At 37.4% G+C, this 22,378-nt stretch overlaps 1 protein-coding gene across 31 annotated transcripts in view; it reads right to left on the bottom strand.

The window, feature by feature from the left end:
- The window catches only part of kmt2cb (lysine (K)-specific methyltransferase 2Cb), a 189,975-nt gene that overhangs the window by 119,327 nt on the left and 48,270 nt on the right, over positions 1–22,378 (bottom strand). For all 31 annotated transcript variants that reach the window (XM_009298109.4, XM_017351380.3, XM_005163297.5 and 28 more), the window contains exons 4-6: positions 20,009–20,162; positions 15,820–16,005; positions 2,711–2,805 (exon numbers count right to left, since the gene is read on the bottom strand). In XM_009298109.4, coding sequence (XP_009296384.1) covers positions 2,711–2,805; positions 15,820–16,005; positions 20,009–20,162 — 435 coding nt within the window. The remainder of the gene's footprint in view (positions 1–2,710; positions 2,806–15,819; positions 16,006–20,008; positions 20,163–22,378) is intronic.

Genomic DNA, 22,378 nt, shown 5'->3' with positions numbered 1-22,378 from the left:
GCAATTCAGTTTTATTTTACAATTTCTTGTGCTCACCACAAATAAATGTGACATGTCTGACTACGGTGTCTACAGGTTTATTTTCAGGCTGCTTTTCTTGACAAAAAAAAAAAACGTTTAGGTCATCTATTGATCTTTAAATTGTTCTTTGGAAAAGTCAGGTACACACACTGAAAGATCTTTCCACATCTTCATATAAAAGTAAATGGCTTGGTTTTGGTAAACAAAATGTTTAAGTAAGAAGTTACATTGTCTTTAAATGGGTGTTCACACTAAGGACAATAACAAATTTTCAAAATTTTTCTGAATGTAAACTGAAAGCAAAGTTTTAAACTTAGCTATAAAAATAACAATTAGAGATGCATTGTAATGGTTACTTTTGGCTGAAAGCAAAAAATTCTGCATGCACTTGGCTCAAAATATTGTATTTAAAAATATAAAGCAATTTTGTAAGACTTTTTTAAATTGAACTCTATGGGCTCTACTTTAATAATCTAGGAACAAAGTCTAAAGCACATGGTGCAAAAGCATTAAGGGCACGTCTGAATGCACTTTTGCTATTTTAAGGATGAAAAAATATGGTTTGTGCTGCAGCGCGTGTTCTAACAGGGTTGTGTTTATTTTCTTAATGAGTTATCGCAGGTGTATTCTGAGTATAACACGCATTAAACCAATCAGTCTCCTCTCCCATTCCCTTTAAGAGTCAGTTGTGTCGCGCCATAGCGCATTTGCTATTTACCTGACAGGCTTTGTAAGTGGAAAAACTGAATGCTTCACTAGTGAGAAAATAGATCATCTGCAGCGCAAGGATAAAGAACAAGCCTACTCTGTTTGGCCTCCTTACTTTCTCTTTAGTCTACTTGTACTCTTTCCTTTCCCTTTAACTCGTGGAGTAAGGAAATGGTGTTGCACGCACTCCACAGAAGATATCCATTAGCCTACAAATATTTAATACATATTACATATATTTGTTTGTTAGGCGCAAAGATTTGTTTCAAAACTATTCTAAACTTGGTTGGAATTTCTAGTTAATAAATAAATAAACAAACAATAATAACACAATGTGATCAGTAAAACCAGGTTATTTCCAAACATTCCTATTCTTATGCCTCATATGGTGAAGCATACATCACCAAAACCCGATAGGTGGACAAATCTAAACTTATTTTAGATTTTGGAACACAGCATTTTGTAGAGCTTTCAGTTGATTTGAATGGGTCTTTACAATACCCATGGAAAATATGTTATTAATTCTGATTCTACATTAAGTCTTAATTCATTGTTAATGTCACACAATCAAGTTCCTTCACAGAAAAAGCCTAATTAATTGCGCAACTATTGATGAACTAAAGATGTGATGCTGCAAATGCTGCAAAAGGTAGATGGTCCAAATAAAACAGTCAAAGTGGATAAAAACTCGATTCATCTGATGCTGTGCTCATCTGTTGATTTGCTCTGCGTGTTTCATGAACATTATGAATTAAAAATCATGTTTTGGAGGCAAGAAAGGTCAATATTTTCAGATCTGTCAGGTGTTTTACTAATGTTGACCACCACTGTATTAATATTAAATGTCAACATATCTTTATTTTATTCAAGTCTATGCAACAGAATAAGATATTTCTTATTATATATATAACTAATATATAATTTAGGTTGTTGACATGGCATTTTCACTGCCACACATGACCAAAAAAAAAAAAAAAAGAGTATTATTAGCATTAACATTTAAAATGCAGTAAATTGTTAAACATTACTTTGTTTTTCGTAGACCTCTTGTTATTAAAACAGCTGTTATATTTTATTTATTTAATTTTTTTTACATTTTTGAGCCAAATCTCAAAATTGTCTTGTAGAATGACTGTCTCAAGATATTATTCAGTAAATTACAGCACCTTTATATTGGCAAACCCCTTTTTTCATCCATATTTTTCTAATAACATAAGAACTTGAAATATCCTGACATAAAACCCTGTCCTCTGATTTGACACTATCTGCTCATTATAAATCGGTAAATCCACAAAAAAAAAAAAAAAAAAAACTTTAATTAGTTGAAGGGCCCTGTACAAGATCATGTGACCGAAGTCCCCTGTGAAGCCCATGATGTGCATCAGTTATGTTTCCCTAAGACTTTTTCTCATATTGTTTATCACATCTCCACATTGTTTTGGAACCACTAAAATTGTTCAGTTTGTAGACCATTGGTGTGACCACATTATTTATTGAAAATGTCCAACAAGTCATAAAAAAAAAATCACACTATATAAAGATAAATGTTCAAAAACCTGTGGCCATATTAATTTATGTAAACACATGAAAACAACAACAACAGCCCTTATGAAAAAGCTAATTAACAGCCACTAGACTTTTCTAACAGGGTATTTGAGTGTCATTCGAGTATCAGATGTGAAAGTATGTTGTGGGACAAGAAAGGCAAGAAAGGTCAATATTTTCATATCTGTCAGGTGTTATTACTATGGTATTACTATGGTATTAGGTATTACTATGGATTATAGATAGCAAAATGCTGCAGTTTTTATTTTAGCATTTTTTTAAAAGCAAGATGGTAAAACAGAGGTAAAAATGGGATTGGGACTTACTGATATATTCATATTTATCTCTATCATTATTGGTGTGGAAGTGCATTAAAAGTCCATAGATAGTTTGAATAACTCTTGTGTGTCTTGATAACATTTTTAACATGTCTTACCCGACTCAAAGAATGTTTGGACATCAACGTCATCTGGTAGACCGACGTGGCGGAGCTCATCCCAAAACCTGCTTCCTGCTTCCTCTGCCCCAACACTGAGAGATAGAGACAGATGAATTAGATACTGTTAGGTTTCATTCTTACACACTGTGGCAGGAAAAAAATTATTGTTGTTATTAATAATGTTTCTTAATATTTCCTGTTGAAAAATTTCACCTTTAAAATTAAATGACCTATAAGAAATGCTTTTTGTCATGTTATAATTATTTGTACCATTAAAGTAAATACCCCTCTGCACATGACTTCCTACATATAGCACCACATAGTAAAACGTCAGTCATATATATTGTAATTCCTTTTCATCCACCACATTTGTCATTTTTCTCTAATTATAATAATAATAAATGTGAAAATGTAGTTGATCTGATAAAAATTAATTTACATATCATGCATTTATTTCAATTAAAATATTTTACAGTCCATATATAGACTAAAATGGATATGTACATTCTCTCTAACTGCTGGCCCTCTTTCGTTAGCCACCGGTACCAGGAGAGTGTTAAATTATTCTTGACATTCAGGAACTGGAGGGGTTTGACTCATAGCCATTTTGTGGGGGATGGTGTTGATTGATTAACTCATCACAGACACATCATGAGATAAAAAAATGCAAGCATCATAACCCTGTGAATCTCATTATACAATGCTATCAACCTGCTGGTATGGTTAACCTAAAAGGGGTCATAAGTGATTTCAAATCTTTGTGGTTTTACCTAGTGTCACTGACACTTTCAATACAAATTATAATTATATTTGTTATAAAATACAAATTATCACTGAAACTAACACAAACAATCAGGTTTTCACTTGTAACAGTAGAAAGTTGTGAAAGTAGAAAATCATAAAAAATGTTTGGACGCTGACCAATACATTCATTCATTCACTCTTTCCTTCCTTCCTTCCTTCATTTTCTTCAGCCTTAGTTCTGTTATGATTTTCAGCAATTTAGCAGCTTCAGATCACTAACAGACTCCAAATCCAAGATTTATGGACTACAAAGCCAAGCCATGCACCGTCAAAGCCTTTTCTGATTGCAAACACAAGTTTGCTGCTCAAGTACTAATTACACACATATATTGTCAGGCTTGGGGATCGAACCCGGGTCCCTGGCGTGTGAGTGTGGACTCCTTACCACTGAGCCACTGGTAGTTGAAGAACCCAGCAGTGAGACACTGTCAGATTCCTTGAGGAGTTTTATTAGCAACAAAAAACACTCTTCAAATGGAAGATGAAAAACAGTTAACAAAAACAGGAAACTTCAGGTTTCAAAAGGTACATCAACTCAGACAGGCAAAAACTTCTGAACAGAAAAAATCCAAAAAAACTCCAAGGAATATTAGATACAAGAGAACTAGCGTAGATAACAAGAAGGAAGAACTCACTGTAGGTGACAGGCATGGGTCAACAATAACCGAGCAAAGAACAGAGGAAAAAAGGGTTACTTTTATACAAACAACTAAACAAGGAACATGTGAAACTGATTTTGGTGATTACAGGTAACCAGAAAAAGAAAAGTTGAAATGGCGACATCTAGTGGCGAATAAAAAACATTACATGAAAAATTAACCAAAAACCCTGACAGGACCCCCCCCTCTAGGAACGGCTCCTGACGTTCTTGCCGAGTGATTTCATCTTAAGAGCGTGAAAGTCTCGAATGAGTCTCGGATCTAAAATGTCCTTGGCAAGGACCCAGGAACGCTCCTCAGGACTATAGCCTTCCCAGTCCACGAGATACTGTCGAGTTTTGCGTACTTTACGGGTGTCCAGTATCCGGCGGACTGTAAAGACTGCTTGGCCTCCAACAAAACGAGGAGGGGGAGGTTTCCTGTCACAAAGAAAGCAGAAGACAAAACTGGTTTTAGTAAAGACACATGGAAGGTAGGGTTTATCTTTAGAGATTTTGGCAAGTATAATTTGTAGGTGACTGGGTTTACTTTCCTGGCGATCTTGAATGGACCAATAAACTTCTGGGATAGTTTCCTGGAGTCAACCCGTAGGGGAATGTTCCTGGTGGAAAGCCAGACTCTTTGGCCCGGACGCAGATTGGGAGCCGGTCTGCGCCTGCGGTTAGCCTGGTGTTGGTACTGTTGGGATACCTTGAGAAGTTTGAGACGTGCTTTCTTCCAAGTCCGGCGACAGCGTCTAACAAACTGGAGGGCCGAGGGGACTGCTACTTCCACCTCCTGTTCAGGAAAATGTGGGGGGTTATAGCCAAACTGGCACTCAAAAGGGGACATGCCTGTAGCTGATGAACACAGGGAGTTATGTGCATATTCAGCCCACATAATGAACTGAGACCAAGTGGTGGGATTGTTTGCTGTCATGCATCTAAGGGTGGTTTCGAGGTCTTGGTTGAGTCTTTCCGTTTGTCCATTTAATTCTGGGTGGAAACCGGAGGATAAGCTTGAAGTGGTCCCTAGGGATTGACAGAACGCTTGCCAGAATCGGGAGGAAAACTGAGGTCCCCGATCTGAGACGATGTCCTGGGGAATGCCAAAGACTCTGAACACATGGTTCATGACTAGTTCGGCCGTCTCTTTGGCCGTGGGAAGTTTAGACAGAGGAATGAAGCGGGCGGCCTTTGAGAATCGGTCCACTATGACTAAAATAGTGGTGTTTCCTTGGGATGAGGGAAGTCCAGTGATAAAATCCATAGATATATGAGACCATGGTCTGTGAGGTATGGAGAGTGGGTGGAGAAATCCCTGAGGTGACTGATGGGAACTTTTGTTTTGATTGCAAGTGGGGCAGGCCTTAACAAATGCCATCACATCTTCCTTGATGGTTGGCCACCAAAATCGTCTTTGCAGGAATTCAAGGGTACGGGCAGAGCCCGGATGGCAAGTAAGCTGTGACGAGTGTCCCCACATGAAGACTTTCGATCGAACAACTTTAGGGACATACAAACAGTTGGGAGGACAACCGCCTGGCTGTGGGTCCTTAGTTTGGGCCTTCCTTATCAAACCCTCCAGCTCCCACCTGATGGGGGCTACTATCTTAGAGCTGGGGACAATCGGTCTGATACAGTCCTCTTGCGGGGACTTCACATAAACTCGGGACAGTGCATCAGGTTTCAGATTCTTAGATCCTGGACGATAGGTGAGTGTGAAGTGGAATCGGTTAAAGAATAGAGACCAACGTGCTTGGCGGGGATTAAGTCGTTTGGCCTGTTGGATATATTTTAAATTCTTGTGGTCAGTAAGAACTTGGAATGGGTGTTTCGCCCCCTCGAGCCAGTGTCTCCATTCCTCGAGAGCCAGTTTCACGGCTAACAGCTCCCTATCTCCCACATGGTAATTTCTCTCAGTAGGGGTGAGACGGTGAGAGAGAAAAGCACATGGATGAAGCCTTTTATCTTCACCCCTTTGCGATAGCACTGCTCCAAAGCCCACCTCAGAGGCATCAACCTCCACAGTGAAGGATTCATCAGCATTTGGGATAAGAAGGATAGGTGCTGAAGTGAACCGCTTCTTAAGAATCTTGAATGCCTCTTCAGCTTCAGGTCCCCACCGAAACCCGATCATGTTCCCCTTGGTGAGGGCAAATAAAGGGGCTGCCACAGTGCTGAAGCTCTAACTGAATTTTCGATAAAAATTTGCAAACCCCAAAAACCGCTGTACCTCCTTGACCGAGGAAGGCGAGGGCCAATCCACCACTGCCTGGATCTTTTGAGGGTCCATCTGGATTCGTCCTGGTTCAATAACAAAACCCAGGAATTTCACCTGGGAGACATGAAACTGACACTTCTCTGGTTTGATGTATAGATGGTTATCTAGCAGATGACAAAGGACCTTGTGTACATGCTGCACATGCTCTTGGAAGGAGTTTGAGAAAATAAGAATGTCATCCAAGTAGACAAACACAAACTTATTTAGCATGTCACGGAGTACATCATTAATCAGGGCTTGAAAAACTGCAGGAGCATTGGTCAGTCCAAAGGGCATAACCAGGTATTCATAGTGCTCTGTGGGCGTGTTAAAGGCGGTCTTCCATTTATCGCCTTGTTTGATACGCACTAGGTGGTAAGCATTACGTAAATCAAGTTTGGTGAAGATGGAAGCCCCTTGCAGCATTTCAAAAGCTGTGGACATCAGTGGTAAAGGGTAACGATTGCGGATCGTGATCTTATTGAGACCTCTGTAATCTATGCAGGGGCGTAACCCACCATCCTTCTTCCCCACAAAGAAAAACCCAGCGCCCGCAGGGGAGGTGGATGGTCGAATGATTCCAGCTGCGAGGGATTCCTCAATGTAGAGATCCATGGCAGTCTGCTCAGGAAGGGACAAGGAAAAGATTCCACCTCTAGGGGGACAGGAACCTGGCAAAAGCTCAATGGCACAGTCGTAAGGACGGTGCGGGGGTAGGACAGTAGCTCTCCTCTTACTGAAAACTGCTTTAAGATAGTGGTACTGGGCTGGGACTCGGGACAGATCTAGGGGTTCTTGAGACTCGAAAGAAGGTTTAAGGGATTTCTGACTCAGACAGGTGGTTTGGCATGTGGGACTCCAACCCTAAACTGTGCTAGAGGGCCAATCAATATGTGGGTTATGCTGAAGGAGCCAGGGGTGACCAAGGATAACTGGAAGATCTGGTGAATGGATGAGGTGAAAACAGATCCTCTCTTGATGTTGATAGATGGAGAGACAGAGTTGGGACGTAAGGTGTGTCACCTCTCCCGGAGCAAGTGGTCGACCATCTAGTGCAGTAACTGTTAGTGGGTGAGGAAGAGGTTCACTGGGAATATTGAGGGTCTTTGCTAAGGTGAGATCTAAAAAGTTTCCAGCTGCACCAGAGTCTACAAAGGCTTGAAATTGGGACTGTTGGTCTGCCCAGGAGAGCGTGATGGGGAGAAAAAGACCACTTGAGGAAGGAGAGTTGTTGCATGTAACTCCCGTTACAGTCCTTCCTGGCCTGTATGGGACTGAGCGTTTCCCGAAAGCTGAGGGCAGATGGAACGAAAATGGCCAGATAAACCGCAGTATAGACAAAGCTGCTCCCTCATGCGGCGGTCTCTCTCCGTGGGGGAAAGCCGAGTTCTGCCTAATTGCATAGGTTCTGCACTGAATTGAGATACCTGTGATGTGGGGGTAGGTGCTGGAGAGGGCACCCCGAAGGAGGGCTTGGGGTGGTTAAAATATCTCTCCCTCAGTCGATTGTCCAAACGGATGGCTTGCTTCATGAGGTTCTCGAGATCCAGAGATGTTTCCCGGGTAGCCAGTTCATCCTGAATTGTCTCAGATAACCCATTTTGAAAACAGACCATGAGGGCTTCATTGTTCCAACCACTTCCAGCTGCCATTGTTCTAAATTGTATGGCATATTCTGCCACACTGCCAGTATCTTGTCGTAGCGTTAGGAGTCTTTTTGAGGCTTGCCGTCCACTGATTGGGTGATCAAACACCCGTTTGAATTCTTGTTCAAACGCCTTGTAACTTGAACAGAAGGGTGCCTTCGCCTTCCAGACCGCCGTGGCCCAGGAGAGGGCCTTACCAGATAACAGGGTGATGACATATGCAATACGGGCACGGTCTGAGGGGAAAGATGAAGGCTGCAGTTCAAAAGTTAGAGAACACTGTGTTAGAAAGCCATCACAAGCACTGGGGTCACCTGAGAAACGTTGTGGTGGTGGCAGGCGAGGTTCCATCATAGGGGAGATTACTCGGGACTCTGGCAGAGGTATCGAAGCAGCAGCAGGAGCTGGGGTTGAATCAACATGGACCTTGTCAAAGAGTTGACGAACAGAAGCCATAAGATCTGCAAGTAACTGAGAGTGTTGAACCATTAAAGTTTCTTGTTGGGCAAAGGCATTCATATGGCGTTGAATTGTGGACTCATGCTGAGCCACAGTGGCTAGAAGCTCCTGGAAACCTGGAGTCTCTGGGTTCATGTTTGGCTCAGTTATTCTGTCAGGCTCGGGGATCGAACCCAGGTCCCTGGCGTGTGAGTGTGGACTCCTTACCACTGAGCCATTGGTAGTTGAAGAACCCAGCAGTGAGACACTATCAGATTCCTTGAGGAGTTTTATTAGCAACAAAAAACAATCGTCAAATGGAAGATGAAAAACAGTTATCAAAAACAGGAAACTTCAGGTTTCAAAAAATACAAGTAAACAAAAACAGGAAACTTCAGGTTTCAAAAGTTACATCAACTCAGACAGGCAAAAACTTCTGAACAGAAAAAATCCAAAAAAACTCCAAGGAATATTAGATACAAGAGAACTAGCGTAGATAACAAGAAGGAAGAACTTACTGTAGGTGACATGCATGGGTCAACAATAACCGAGCAAAGAACAGAGGAAAAAAGGGTTACTTTTATACAAACAACTAAACAAGGAACATGTGAAACTGATTTTGGTGATTACAGGTAACCAGAAAAAAAAAAGTTGAAATGGCGACATCTAGTGGCGAATAAAAAACATTACATGAAAAATTTGCCAAAAACCCTGACATATATATACGGCTCACTTTGAGACACTTATTGCTGAGTCTTGGTTTCGGTTTAGGGACATTACAACGCGTTTCCTTTGTCTTTGCCGTGTTTTGATCCTTGTCTTGTTTTACTCCTGTCTGCTTCCTGCCTTCTGAACACTCACCTGATATTTGACTACGACTCTGGATTTGCCTCTTTACATCTGTTTGCCCATGTGTTGACCGTTGCTTGCCTGACCATTCTGTTTAATGTCAGCGTCACTTCCCCGTTACAAGTCCCTTATTCATCAGGCGTCATCACAGTAAAATGAACAGGCAACTTTTCTGGTATATGTTTTTACACAGCGGATGACCTTTTAGCCACAACCCAGTATTGGGGAACTCTGACCAATATGTATTTAAAAACAAACAGTTGATAAATGTATAACTTTAAAATGTTATTGATTTTTGTCTAAATAAATGTATAACCCTAAACCAGAAAAATTTGGGACAGTATGGAAAAGTAATAATTTTTTTTTTTTTTTTAAGTAGTGGTTCCTAAATTAATTGTAAGTTGTATTTCATAGCTGACAATACAACAAACATTATTCAATGTGTTCCTCATGATTTTTATTAGTTCCTAAAAGACATTTCATAAGAAAGTTGTGGCAGGAGAAATTTACATCTAGTTATCAGGTAAATTGGTTAAATAATGATGCGATTTAAAACAGGTGATTGCAATCATGATTTGGTACAAAAGCAGCATTCAAAAAAGGTCCAGTCCTTTAGGAGCAAAGATGGGCAGATGATCGCCAGTTTGCTAACAAGTAGGAAGACATTTGTATATTTCACCTTCAACAGTGGAAAAAATAATAAAAATATTTAAGGAGTCTGGAGGAAATTCAGTGCGCAAAGGACAGGGGCACAAGCCTAAGCTGAACAATAGTGACTTCAGATCCCTCAGGCACCACTGCATCAAGAATCATCTATCATTTATAAGCGATATCAGCACATAGGCTCAGGACAACTTTAACAAACCTTTGTCAAGTACAACACTATCTAGTTAAATTTACACATGCCAATTAAAACTATACTGTGCCAAAAGGAAGCTCTATGTTAACAGTGTGCAGAAGTGCTGTCAACTTCTCTGGGCAGAGGGCATCTGAGATTGACCATCACACAGTGGAAGAGTAGTATTTTTGATGTGACTAAAACTACTTTGAACAGTGGTAGTAGTTACTATTTTTAGTGTTTTAAACATTAATTTTAATAGAGAAATGGAACACAACAACTGTAATCTTAATATTATTAATAATATATTTTATTGATCTTTTAAAATAATCATTATATGCATTAAAAAAGAACTACGATTATATCTAATGGGCCTCTCACAATATGTATTTTTTCTTTTATGATATAATGCACCAAAATATATTGTGATAAGCAATATTATTGCCATTTGAAGGACATTTTATCCCACTTGTTATATAATGCCAGAATGATGTTATAATAGCATCACGATGCAAGTACACTCCCCCAAGTACACATAATATTTAATTCTGAAGAATATTTCATTAAACTATAGTCATTTTAATTGTTTAATAATTCGCTATTGGAATCAAAATGTGAAAAAAATATTTAAAATATAATCAATATTTTATATAAAATATAAAGCATATTCTAAGTACAAAAAATTGTAAGATAAAAAAGTAACAGGCTGTATTTTTTATTTTATTTTATTTTATTTATTTTTTTCTACCATACTGACACTGACACCTCCAATAAAGATTGTGAGCTAAAATGTAGCTAGAATTGTTTTTGTGTATGGGTGATATATATTGCATCACCAAAACTGACTGAGGTCATGTCCATGTGTTGTGCGATATGTCGATATATTGATTATGGTCTAATTTCAAAAGATCATTATTATTACAAAATGTAGTGCTGATAAGCTAAAAATGGGGTAAATTTAATTTTGTTAGCCATGCAGTTGTAAATAAACAAAGCATGGGTCTTTTTTTCCTTAACTGTGTCTAGCAACTCCACATTCAGACTTGTTGTTTTATAGTGTGGCCCACAGATGACAAAGCTCAGCAGGCCTGGCTAACTGCCAACATCAGACTGGCAGCAAATTACGTCACACAGGCCTCTGGGAGATGGCTGATTGCCTCCAAAGAGCCAAGACAAATTAGGCAGCTGTGCGTGAGAGCAGGGAGAGGGCCCTTTGTTGGGCTGAGCGCATGCTGGGGCCGGAGTCTCACATCTCGCTCTGTGTCTCCCACTAGCTGCCGGGTAATGATCAGCTCAGGGAGAATGCTCACAGTGAGCCACATATGAAAAGCTAATAGCCAACAGCCTTGAGCATGTTTATACCTTTGTGAATGAAGATCTCTATGTTATCTGACAACATATTACTAGTTTGTTTAAGCTAAATAAAAGGTAGTTCATTAGAAACCCTATCATCAGAGCAGGTCCTCAACAGACACACAATGCAGGTTTGCTTATGCACACAATGTTGAAGACAATGTAAACAGCAATTTCAATAATGACTTATCATAATGAATTTATTTTACTGACATCTACAATACACAAAGTAGAATTATGTAATACATTATAAATTATATTGAAATATTTATGAATAATCTGAATATTTTCAAATGATGCTTTACAATAATATATATGTGCATATACATTTGATTAGTCAGTTCCAAAGCCAAAACCGGAACTAATCTAACAAAAGACTTAAGATCACAGTTCAAAAATGAGTACATCCAGGGCTCGACATTAACTGTTTTGATCACCAGCCACCACAGTGCTAGTAGTTTTTCAACATTACTAGCCACTCGCAATTTTCACTAGCCACAATTTTGTTGTTGGGAAAATATATTTTCTATGCATCAATTGACTTTTGCATGATAAAATTACTTGATTTAGATATTGTGTTTTGTGTATTGTTCATGTCTTTGCTTAATGAGCATGTGCAAATCAGTAGTGGTTTCATGGTATTGTGCCAAATTTTTCTCTGGCCACACCGAAAAAAGTTATTAGCCACAAATTGTAAATAGTTTGAAAATTTCAAAAACTAGTAAAATTCAACAACACTTAAAAATGTTTTTAAATAAATAAAATACAACTGACATTAAAATATATATATTGTCATGTATCTAAAACTATGCACAGTAGTCTGTCCTGGCTCAAAGTCTCAGATTACCAGTTAACTACATAATTGTGAAGTTAATCTCTTATTAAAGCAATGTTACTGTAAAAGATGATAATTCAACCATATTAACAAAATAACTATAAGCAAAAGAAAGCAGGTGAAATTAAAAAAAACATACTGCGTGCAATAATGATGATCACGCGCACATGGTTAACATTAGGCTCATTAGTAGTCTGTTCAAAGAATCTTTAAAGCGAAAGTTACAATGACTTCTTACATTAAATGCCTTTTTTTGTTTAAATCTCAAGCTCTTGAAAGTGGTGCATGAGCATCACTTTTTCTTCGTTCATTCATTCATTCATTCATCCATTCATTCATTCATTCATTTTCTTTATGGCTTAGTCCCTTTATTAATCTGGGGTCGCCACAGTAGAATGAACCACCAATTTATCCAGCACTTTTTTACGCTGCGGATGCTTTTCCAGCCACAACCCATCACTGGGAAACATCCATACACACTCATTCACACACATACACTACGGACAAATTAGCTTACCCAATTCACTTGTACCCAATTCACTTTCCCAATTCACCTGAACTTTAGACTTGTGGGGGAAACCCACATGAACGCTGGGAGAACATGCAAACTCCCCACAGAAATGCCAACTGACCCAGTCGAGGCTTGAACCAGCGACCTTCTTGCTGTTAGGCAACAGCACTACCTACTGCGCCACTGCATCACCCACTTTTGGTTCAGTCTAGTTCAAAAAGAACCGACTGCAGCAGTTGCGTTTCCATGCGTGGTTGCTTCACACAATGAAATGCGAGTATGCACAATTTTAAACACTCGTGCACATCACATCACCTGTGTGTGCGACACTAAAGGATCGCCTGTGTCTCACCGTGCATGTGATCCTCCTCTCATTCTGTATTCACCTGCTTTCTTTTGCTTGTGCAAACACAGTTGTTTTTGTCAGTCATGCTGCATCTCAATTCTCCAAGGCCATTGGACCATCTTTTTTGTCAAGCCCAGCTTTAAAGAAAACTACAATTTAAAAATGATTTTCAACCAGCCAAAGTGGCTAGTGGGAGTGTCTGTCTAACCCACCACAGCTGAAATCTACCCGGTTTAACAGGTGTTATTGTCAAGCCCTGAGTACATCCAAATTAATGTATGTTTGTATATGTATATGTATATAATTATTAGCCCCCCTGAATTATTTGCCCCCCTGTTGATTTTTTTTCCCCCTTTCCTGTTTAGCGGAGAGAAGATTTTTTTCAACACATTTCTAAACATAATAGTTTTATTAACCCATCTGTAATAACTGATTTATTTTATTTTTGTCATGATGACAGTAAATTATATTTTTCAAGACACTTCTATACAGCTTAAAGTGACATTTAAAGGCTTAACTAGATTAATTAGGTTAACTAGGCAGGTTAGGGTAATTAGGCAAGTTATTGTATAATGATGGTTTGTTCTGTAGACTGTCAAAAAAAAAAAATAGCCTGAAGGGGCTAATAATTTTGTCCTTAAAATGATGTTTTAAAAATTTAAAACTGTTTTTATTCTAGTTAAAATAAAACAAATAAGACTTTCTCCAAAAGAAAAAAATATTATCAGACATACTGTGAAAGTTTCTTTGCTCTGTTAAACATTTGGGAAATATTTAAAAAGGAGAAAAAAATTTAAAGGGGGCTAACAATTCTGACATCAACTATATATATATATATATATATATATATATATATATATATATATATATATATATTAGGGCTGTGCAATTAATCGAAAATCCGATTTCGATTTCGGCTTCTAACGTTTATGAAAAACCATTAATCGAGATAAACGATTATTCCATCACGTACCACCCCCTTTCCAGTTGTACACTTTTGAAAACTATTTGCCTCTGCAAATCTCAGTTCCACGTGAAAATGACTAAAAGCATGTGCTGTAATGTAACTTTTGGCGCATCATTCATATTTTTAAAAGCGCAAAAGAGCATGTGCTGTTGTGTGTGTGCGCGCCGTGCTTAGCCTCAGAGAGGTAGCGTGTGTGTGTTTGCACGCACCTCGCGCCTAGCCTCGGACAGCAGAGCACACACACATCTAACGCGATCTTAATGTGAGCACTTTAAGGGTCAAATACATGCACATTTGTGTCAGAGCGCGGTGTTTAGTGATTATTCATACCCTCATTTGTGTAATAAACTAACAAGTTGAGAATCAAAATACACGTGAAAGAGAAACCATTTCAGACTCAGAGCCTCACTATTCTTAAAGTGACAGTGTGCGATATTCCTGCTGCTGCCGACTGTTTTTATCATTAATCAATAGTAAAATCAAAAATACAGTAAAGATGCTTAAAGCACAGTTTAAACATAACAGATTTAATAACTCATTTCTAATAACTGATTTATTTTATCTTTGCTATGATGACAGTACATTATATTTCACTAGAGGTTTTTCAAGATATCAGTATTCAGCTTAAAGTGACATTCAAAGGCTTAATTAGGTTAAATAGACAAGTCATTGTATAAAAGTAGTTTCTTCTGCAGACAATCAAACATATATATTGCTTAAAGGGGCTAATAATTTAATTTAAGGGGCTAAGCTATTAAAATAGGTTTCAAAATATTCAAACCTGCTTTTATTCTAGCTGAAATAAAACAAATAAGCCTTTCTCCAGAAGAAAAAAATATTATAGGAAACACTGTAAAAAAAAAAAACTCTGTTAAACATCATTTGGGAAATATTTATACATAAAAATAAATTCACAGGAGGATGAGTAATTTTGACTTCAATTGATAATTGTTTTGAATAATCGTGATTACATTTATGACAAAAATAATCGTGATTATGATTTTTCCCATAATCGAGCAACCCTAATATATATATATATATATATATATATATATATATATATATATATATATATATATATATATATATATATATATATATATATATATATTGACACCAGTAAAAAAAGCATACTACAGTCATATAATTAGGAGACACTGAATAGCTATCAAGCAAATGCAAAGGGTCACTTTAGGACAAACACTGTTTGCTGCACACAAGTTTGTCTCCAGGATATCAAGCAAAAACACACACATACTAGAGCAATGAGTGTAATTTTCAAATGGAATGATCAGTATTCAAACAGCCTGAAATTTCATCCAGATGAGGATGATTCAACCAGTGACGTCATGTTTCAGTGCTCCCTGCTGCCTGTAACAGGCCTACCGTTCACACACCATAACACACACGCACACACATCCTTTGGCTCATGTACTGCTTTCCTCTCTCTAACAATGGCCAATACTGTCTGATCTATTTCACAGAAGCCAACAAACAAGGAAAAAACAGCTGTGTTGTCACGAGAGATGCCCCATTTAGCTGAGCTCATCTTAACATTAAGCTACACATGACATATTATAATATGTCACAGACTCAATTGCCCCAGCCAATCAGCTTACCTCTCTAGGCCCCTTTGCCTCCCTGATTGGCTGGCAGCCCCGGTCTTGTCGCTATGGTCGTGGACCTCCTCTGTCGAGGACTGTCGGGGTGGAGGGTCGTATCCGGGCGTGACCCTGAATGGCTTCAAATCTCCCTGGCCCAACAGACTTCGGCCACCACAGTAACAGAAGGCACAGAGCTGTTCGCTGTGAGAAAACCAGAGGAATGTCTTTAGCCAAAGAAATCATGGATTATTTTACAATTCTAAACATGCAACATAATGAGCTTTAAAGACATTTGTGGTTAAATCAGGGTTTCTACAGGTTTCATCTCCCAGCCTGACCAGCTAAGACCAGGCTGGAAATGGCTGGAAACCAGCCTGGAAGTGGCCAAAACCCCTCTAAAACCAGCCTGGTCGACCAGCTAAAACCAGCCAACCAACCTAGGCTGGTTTATGCTGGATTTTTCAGCAGGGCATTATGAATGAAATTTTTGAATTACACAAGGATAAAAACTAAGGATTTTTTCTAATGGCCCACTTAAACCATTAAAAAATAATTAAAAACAAGTTAACAAATATGAGTTAATAAATAAACTTTTATTGAGATGGAATGATAGTGATTGGATGGGTGTAGGCCCGATTGGGTACAATTAAGACCTGTTTAAAATGATTTAAGACCTACAACACAATATTTCAGTAAATTTAAGGAAATTTTGATTTTGAAATTTAAGACATTTTAAGACTTTTTAAGACCCTGCGGATACCCTGTAAATGAAGAATGTTTCCTAAAGCTCAGAGGCTAACAGGAGGAAAAAGAAAGTGATCAGCTAAACATTATCAGTTAATTTCATTAAAATGGATCACAAAGAATGTTTTAGCAGAAATTAGAGGTGTAACAGTACACACTGTTTTGGAGTCATGGTTCGATAAGGGTTCGGTACAACAGGAAAAAGGCAACAATTTTCATGGTGTTTATTCATAAACTAATTTCGAGAGGATCATGTGCTTATGATTAACACGGCTGGCTCCTTATTAGGTCCGTAATCTGCCCTAATAGATGGTTAATTTAAGCAATACAAATAATCAGAGTTTTCACTCCAGTTATCTTTGTCTTGAAGCTATCCCGCCTTTTTTCCACCCCTACTTCCTCCCCGTTTTCTGATAGGGCAACACAGTGGCCCAGTGGCTAGCACTGTTGCCTCACAGCAAGAACACCGCTGGTCCAACCTATCAGGCCGGTTGGTGTTTCTGTGCGGAGTTTACATGTTCTCCCTGTGTACGCGTGGGTTTCCCCCTGGTTCTCCGGTTTCCTCCCACCGTCCAAAAACATAAACCATAGCCAATCGACTAAAACAAATTATCACCCAATACAACCTTAGTTTACACTTCTCATGGCGACAAGCAGGGGAGTTCTCGAGACCTACCTGAGCTCGAACTCCCCTCTCGCCCTTCTAACAGGAGGGAGCCCCAGGTTTGAGGATATTCCGAGCTCAGGGCTCTCTCCCAGAATAGCATGCCAAATACGCTTTGATTATCAGCTAAATGTGAACTCTTGAATTCTTTTTTTGTTCTAAACAAGCAGAAGTTTTCTGTTATAATCAGCTACTGAACTGAAAAGTCTAATGTGATACAAATTCATAAAATAAATAGAATAATGAAACATAAAACTTAATCATTAGAAAACTGTGTTTCAAACTTCTACCTTCTCAGTTTAATTCTGTAATTAAATTTCAGATTCAATAAGCTTCGAAATTGAAATCTCCTTAAATGTAAAAATCGAAGGTTCGATCACTTCTCTTTAGCGTCACTCGGTGTGTATAGATAAAAAATGTTAACTGGCTAAAGTGCACATGAGATGAGACAGAATTTTATATTTTCATTGTTTTCTTTGTAAACACATTTGATGGATGTGCGTTGTTGTTATACACTCGCGTCTTTTTAGTCCCTCGCACATGAGCACTGCATTTTTAGATGCCCTTTCAAAGTAAAAATTATTTAAGCATTTGCAATCACTCATTAATGTCAGACCAATCAGTAATACTTAGAGGTGGAGTAAAGACAAAATCAAAACAAATACACATACCGTTACACCCCCAGCAGAAAAATATTTATAGTAAGCCACAATATGGTTTCAGAATTAAGAAATAAATGAAAAAATAAATACACACACCTGCTTTAATTTATGCTAACTTTCCTTTTGCACTGCCCCAAAAATGGTGTTTCTAAAAGCGCACTTTCAAAGTTGGGTCAAGTTCACCATTTGGACAGTAATTTGTGTTTTTATAACTTTATGCATGCAGAGTAAATTGGTAGTGTAACATCAACACAGAGGCACATTCAGCTAAAAGAATAAACAAACAAGCACAGTGCAATACCTACAATTCGATAAACTGCACCATAAATAACACTACATATAGCAACTTGAAATAGGGCTGAGCGATTTGGCCTAAAATCAAAATCTCGATTAATTGAACATCTTAACTCTATTACAATTAATGAGCGATTATTTTATTTATATATTTTATGTCTATGGCCTCATAGTTCACTGTCAAGTTTTGTACAGTAAATATGCTCACACATTTCAAAATGAGAGATTTTTTTAAAGTAGATTGGATTACTTAATTTAAAATAATAGAAGAAAACACACACTATCTACTATCTATTATTATTTATTGAATATCAACCTTGAACAACTGAAATAAAACACACATTCCTAAAAATGCAGCTCTCTGCGCCACCCAACGTCGTCACTGCTACCAAACCAACCAATCACAAAGCTTGTGCTATGTATACGAAGACTGCGCCGGACTGTACATGTGACCTTGACAGAAGTATAAGAAAATAATAATAATATTAATAATAATAATAATAATAATAATAATAATAATAATAATAATAATAATAATAAGCATAAATAATAATTTATTAAATATAATTCTGCCTCAACAGAGTGTGGTCAAGTAATTCCACACACGGTAGGGAAAGTAATTGAAAGAATTGACCTGGAAAAATTAGATAAATTATAGATTCTGGATGTCGATTTTGAAAATTTTTTGATCAATCACCCAGCCTTAACTTGAAAGAATAAAAGCAAAAGAAATGAAAAAAAAAAAACATAATATTAATTTTCATAAACTTTTTGCAGTAAACAACACCTCAAGTAGGTACTGTATGTTGTAGTGAGGACGTAAACAAAGGCGTAAACAATGGGAAATGCTGTTTGGCACCGCTAACAATTCATATTTATCAGTCAAATCGATGTAAACACCATCAATCTTCACCAGAGCTGCAGTGTCTCTATGCGTGATAACGTGATTTTCTACAAATGAAGCATAAGCACACATTGCTTTGCATCTTAAAAAAACAACCACACCTTAAAAATACTCTGTGGACCACCTCTTTAAGTTTACTCTTTTTAGCATATTTAATTTTAATTTTATTTTATTACAATTCATGAAACCAATGAGTTTTTATTATTAGACTAAACGTATCTATGATATAGTACAATTTTTTTCTGAAATATTTGTCACATTTTATTTTTTAAGGTATAATTCTCACCATTAAAAAAAACATTAGCTATGACTTTTGCCTTACAAAACACACAATTTGCTTGTTATTTGTAGTTATTAAGGTTTTCGTTGGGTTTAGGTATTGGTAGGATTAGGGAAGTAGAAGATCATGAAAAATATGTACTTTGAAAAAACAGGGAGTTAAAAAGCCACTAGTTAGTAAAGAGAATTGGTACTTAAAGTAAAGGTGTGTGTATGGTTTCTCTTATAATGCAATAAAATATTACTCAAGCAGCTATATTTGAAAAAATATTAACACATAGGCAAATTTCCGGCCATTTTCACCTTGCTGATTTTTGTGCTCCTAGAAACACTAAACTATATGAGCTGGAGAGATGTACCATGCAAGCCCTTCCCAGAGTGTAGTCTTCTTTACCCTGAATTCTCCTGTATTAAGCTGACCGTGTGCCCATCCCACGTGTTAAGATTGAACAGTAGCCAACATTTTTAATTTTCAACATATTTATCGTTTGACCTTCCATTTTGAGATCTAGTAAGGTACAACTAAAGTCAATAATGCTTAAAACATGAAGCCATTCACAAACATTCACACGGACATACACACAGACACACACGTCCACAAGTGTACACATCCCACGTCGTTGATGACTCAGCCTGGAGAGAGGATGATGCTCTGACCTGCTTTTAGCTTCTCCAGAGGCTGATGATGTTTGTGCCGCCCCCGTCTTAGAGCTTGCAGGAAGAGGGGATGACGACTGCTCCTCTTCCTCGCCCTCTGCTGAAACTGCCATGGCAGAGGCATCCTCCGTCTCCTCCTGCTGCCCTTTAGCAACTGATGAAAGACACAAAAGAGAAACACCCATATTAAATAGGGATGCACCAATCAGTGAGTTCACCCCAAAACAAAACCTCTGTCATAATTCTGGCTCATGTCCTTCCAAACCCATAGAAAATATGAATCCATCTTCAGAACACAAATTCATTTACAAACAAATCGCTCGCTCCATTCGAATTCGAAGTGAAAGCGGGAGAGGGCGTGTGTTTCAGCACTGAGATTAGATTAAATTTAACAGGGAGGGAGGATAATACATTTTCATGCACACAAACACAAGCTCTTTGTTTGCAATCCCTGTTCAGTCACTTATCCATCAATATAGAAAAGGGATGTAATTTTAAAAAATATTAGCATACTGACCACAGGCAAAATTTCCAATCATAGATAAATGTATATATGTTTATATATGCTCCGGATGGCCAGTCCTCCACTGCACCTTGGTACCACATTCGTTTCAAAGGAGCATTAACCTGTACTGAAATGGCAGCTCTATTTACACATTCCTTCCAATAAACAGCAACAGAGTAGACAACATAATGTGTCTAGACGACAGAGTAGACGACATAATGTAAATATCTATGCAACTACAGTCCTTTTTAAGTCTTTAAATGTTATGGCTCTTGCTTAATTTTCAGATCTTGTAAATGTAAATAGGACAGCATTATTCTGTCAAGTCAGAAGCTGAGAGGTGTGTTTGCAGTGGCCGGTCGTAAGTTACGGAATAGCCTTCCCTTATTTGTGAGATCTGCATCTACTATAAATGATTCTAAATCTAAGTTACAGTCACATCTCTTTCTCTTGCTTTTTACTCACTGTAAATACTTGGTCTCTTTTATTATTTATTTAAAGTGCATTGAATTAAATTTAGCTTTTGTTTAATCTTTCACTTTATATCTTAATTATTTACAATTAACTATTGTGTTTATTTGTGCATTACAAGTAAATCAATAAAATAAAATACAATAAAACAAAATAAAAAATAAAAAATATATCAAATAAAAAAAATACAAAAGAGAGAGAGAAGTTATGGTTGCGGTACACTCATCAATTCATTTATTCATTTTTCTTCAGCTTAGTCCCTTATTTATCAGAGGTCACCACAGTGGAATGAACCACCAACTATACCGGGATATGTTTCACGCAGTGGATGCCCTTCCAGCCATAACCCAGTACCGGGAAACCTGAGCAATTGGAAGAAACCCAAGCCAAAACAGGGAGAACATGCAAACTGCATACAGAAATGCCAACTGACCCAGCCAGGACCCAAACCAGCAACCTTCTTGCTGTGAGGCGACAGTGCTAACCACTAAGCCATCATGCCACCCTGCCCCAGTATACTTTCTTTATAATTAATTAATTAATTAATTAATCAATAATAATCATATAAATAAATAATAAATAAATAAATAAATAAATAGGGGAAAGAAAACATGTAGCTGGTCAGTTTAAGATTCCATAAAACAACTTAAGGCTAGAGGTCTTTTTGCTTATGATCGCTCTTATGTTTCCCTTTTAAATGTAAGGCTTTGCATAAAATGATAAAGTTTTCATCTATAAGTGTGACATTTTTTTAAGTAAAGGTTGCCGAGAGTTTTGGTCAAGTTTAAAAGGTGTGTTTGTGCATGATACATGCGCGTTTAGATGCTTGTATGTGAGTGTGAGACCGGGCAAAAGAGCGCTGGTTTGACAGCTCTGTTGATGGATTTTTTCTTTTTTATTTATTTATTATGGAGATAATACAAAACATGAATACAACAGAAAGACTTAAAACTTTACAAATTAAGTGTCCACTTTTATAGGCTGAATACAATAGTGCCATATCTAAAAAAAAATGGCCTAAGCTATATTGAAATAATTTAAAGAATTACAAATATCGGATAGAATAAAATCACATTAAATAAATAAAACAAACAAAAGCTAGCTATAACACTGTAGGTATATCCAATGCATAAATTAAACTGTTTTAAAGCCACATTAAACTTTCATTTTACAAAGACCTATCTGAAAAAAAGTTTTAAATATTTTTTTTAAAAACAATAAACACCAGAGGAGGTTTAAAATGTCATTTATAAAGTAAAATTTTGATCTCAATAAAAATGCCTATTAAATGAGGAAACAGAAACATTTAAGATTTGTTAAAAATATTTTTATTTGTATTCTATATTCTACAGACTAAAAAGCTCTAACTCCTGTTTGAAACAAAATGATGGTAA

Source organism: Danio rerio, chromosome 2 (assembly GCF_049306965.1).
Source record: "Danio rerio strain Tuebingen ecotype United States chromosome 2, GRCz12tu, whole genome shotgun sequence".
Taxonomy (NCBI): Eukaryota; Metazoa; Chordata; class Actinopteri; order Cypriniformes; family Danionidae; genus Danio; species Danio rerio.
Note: the sequence above shows the minus strand (reverse complement) of the source record. Positions and strands in the feature narration are given on the sequence as shown.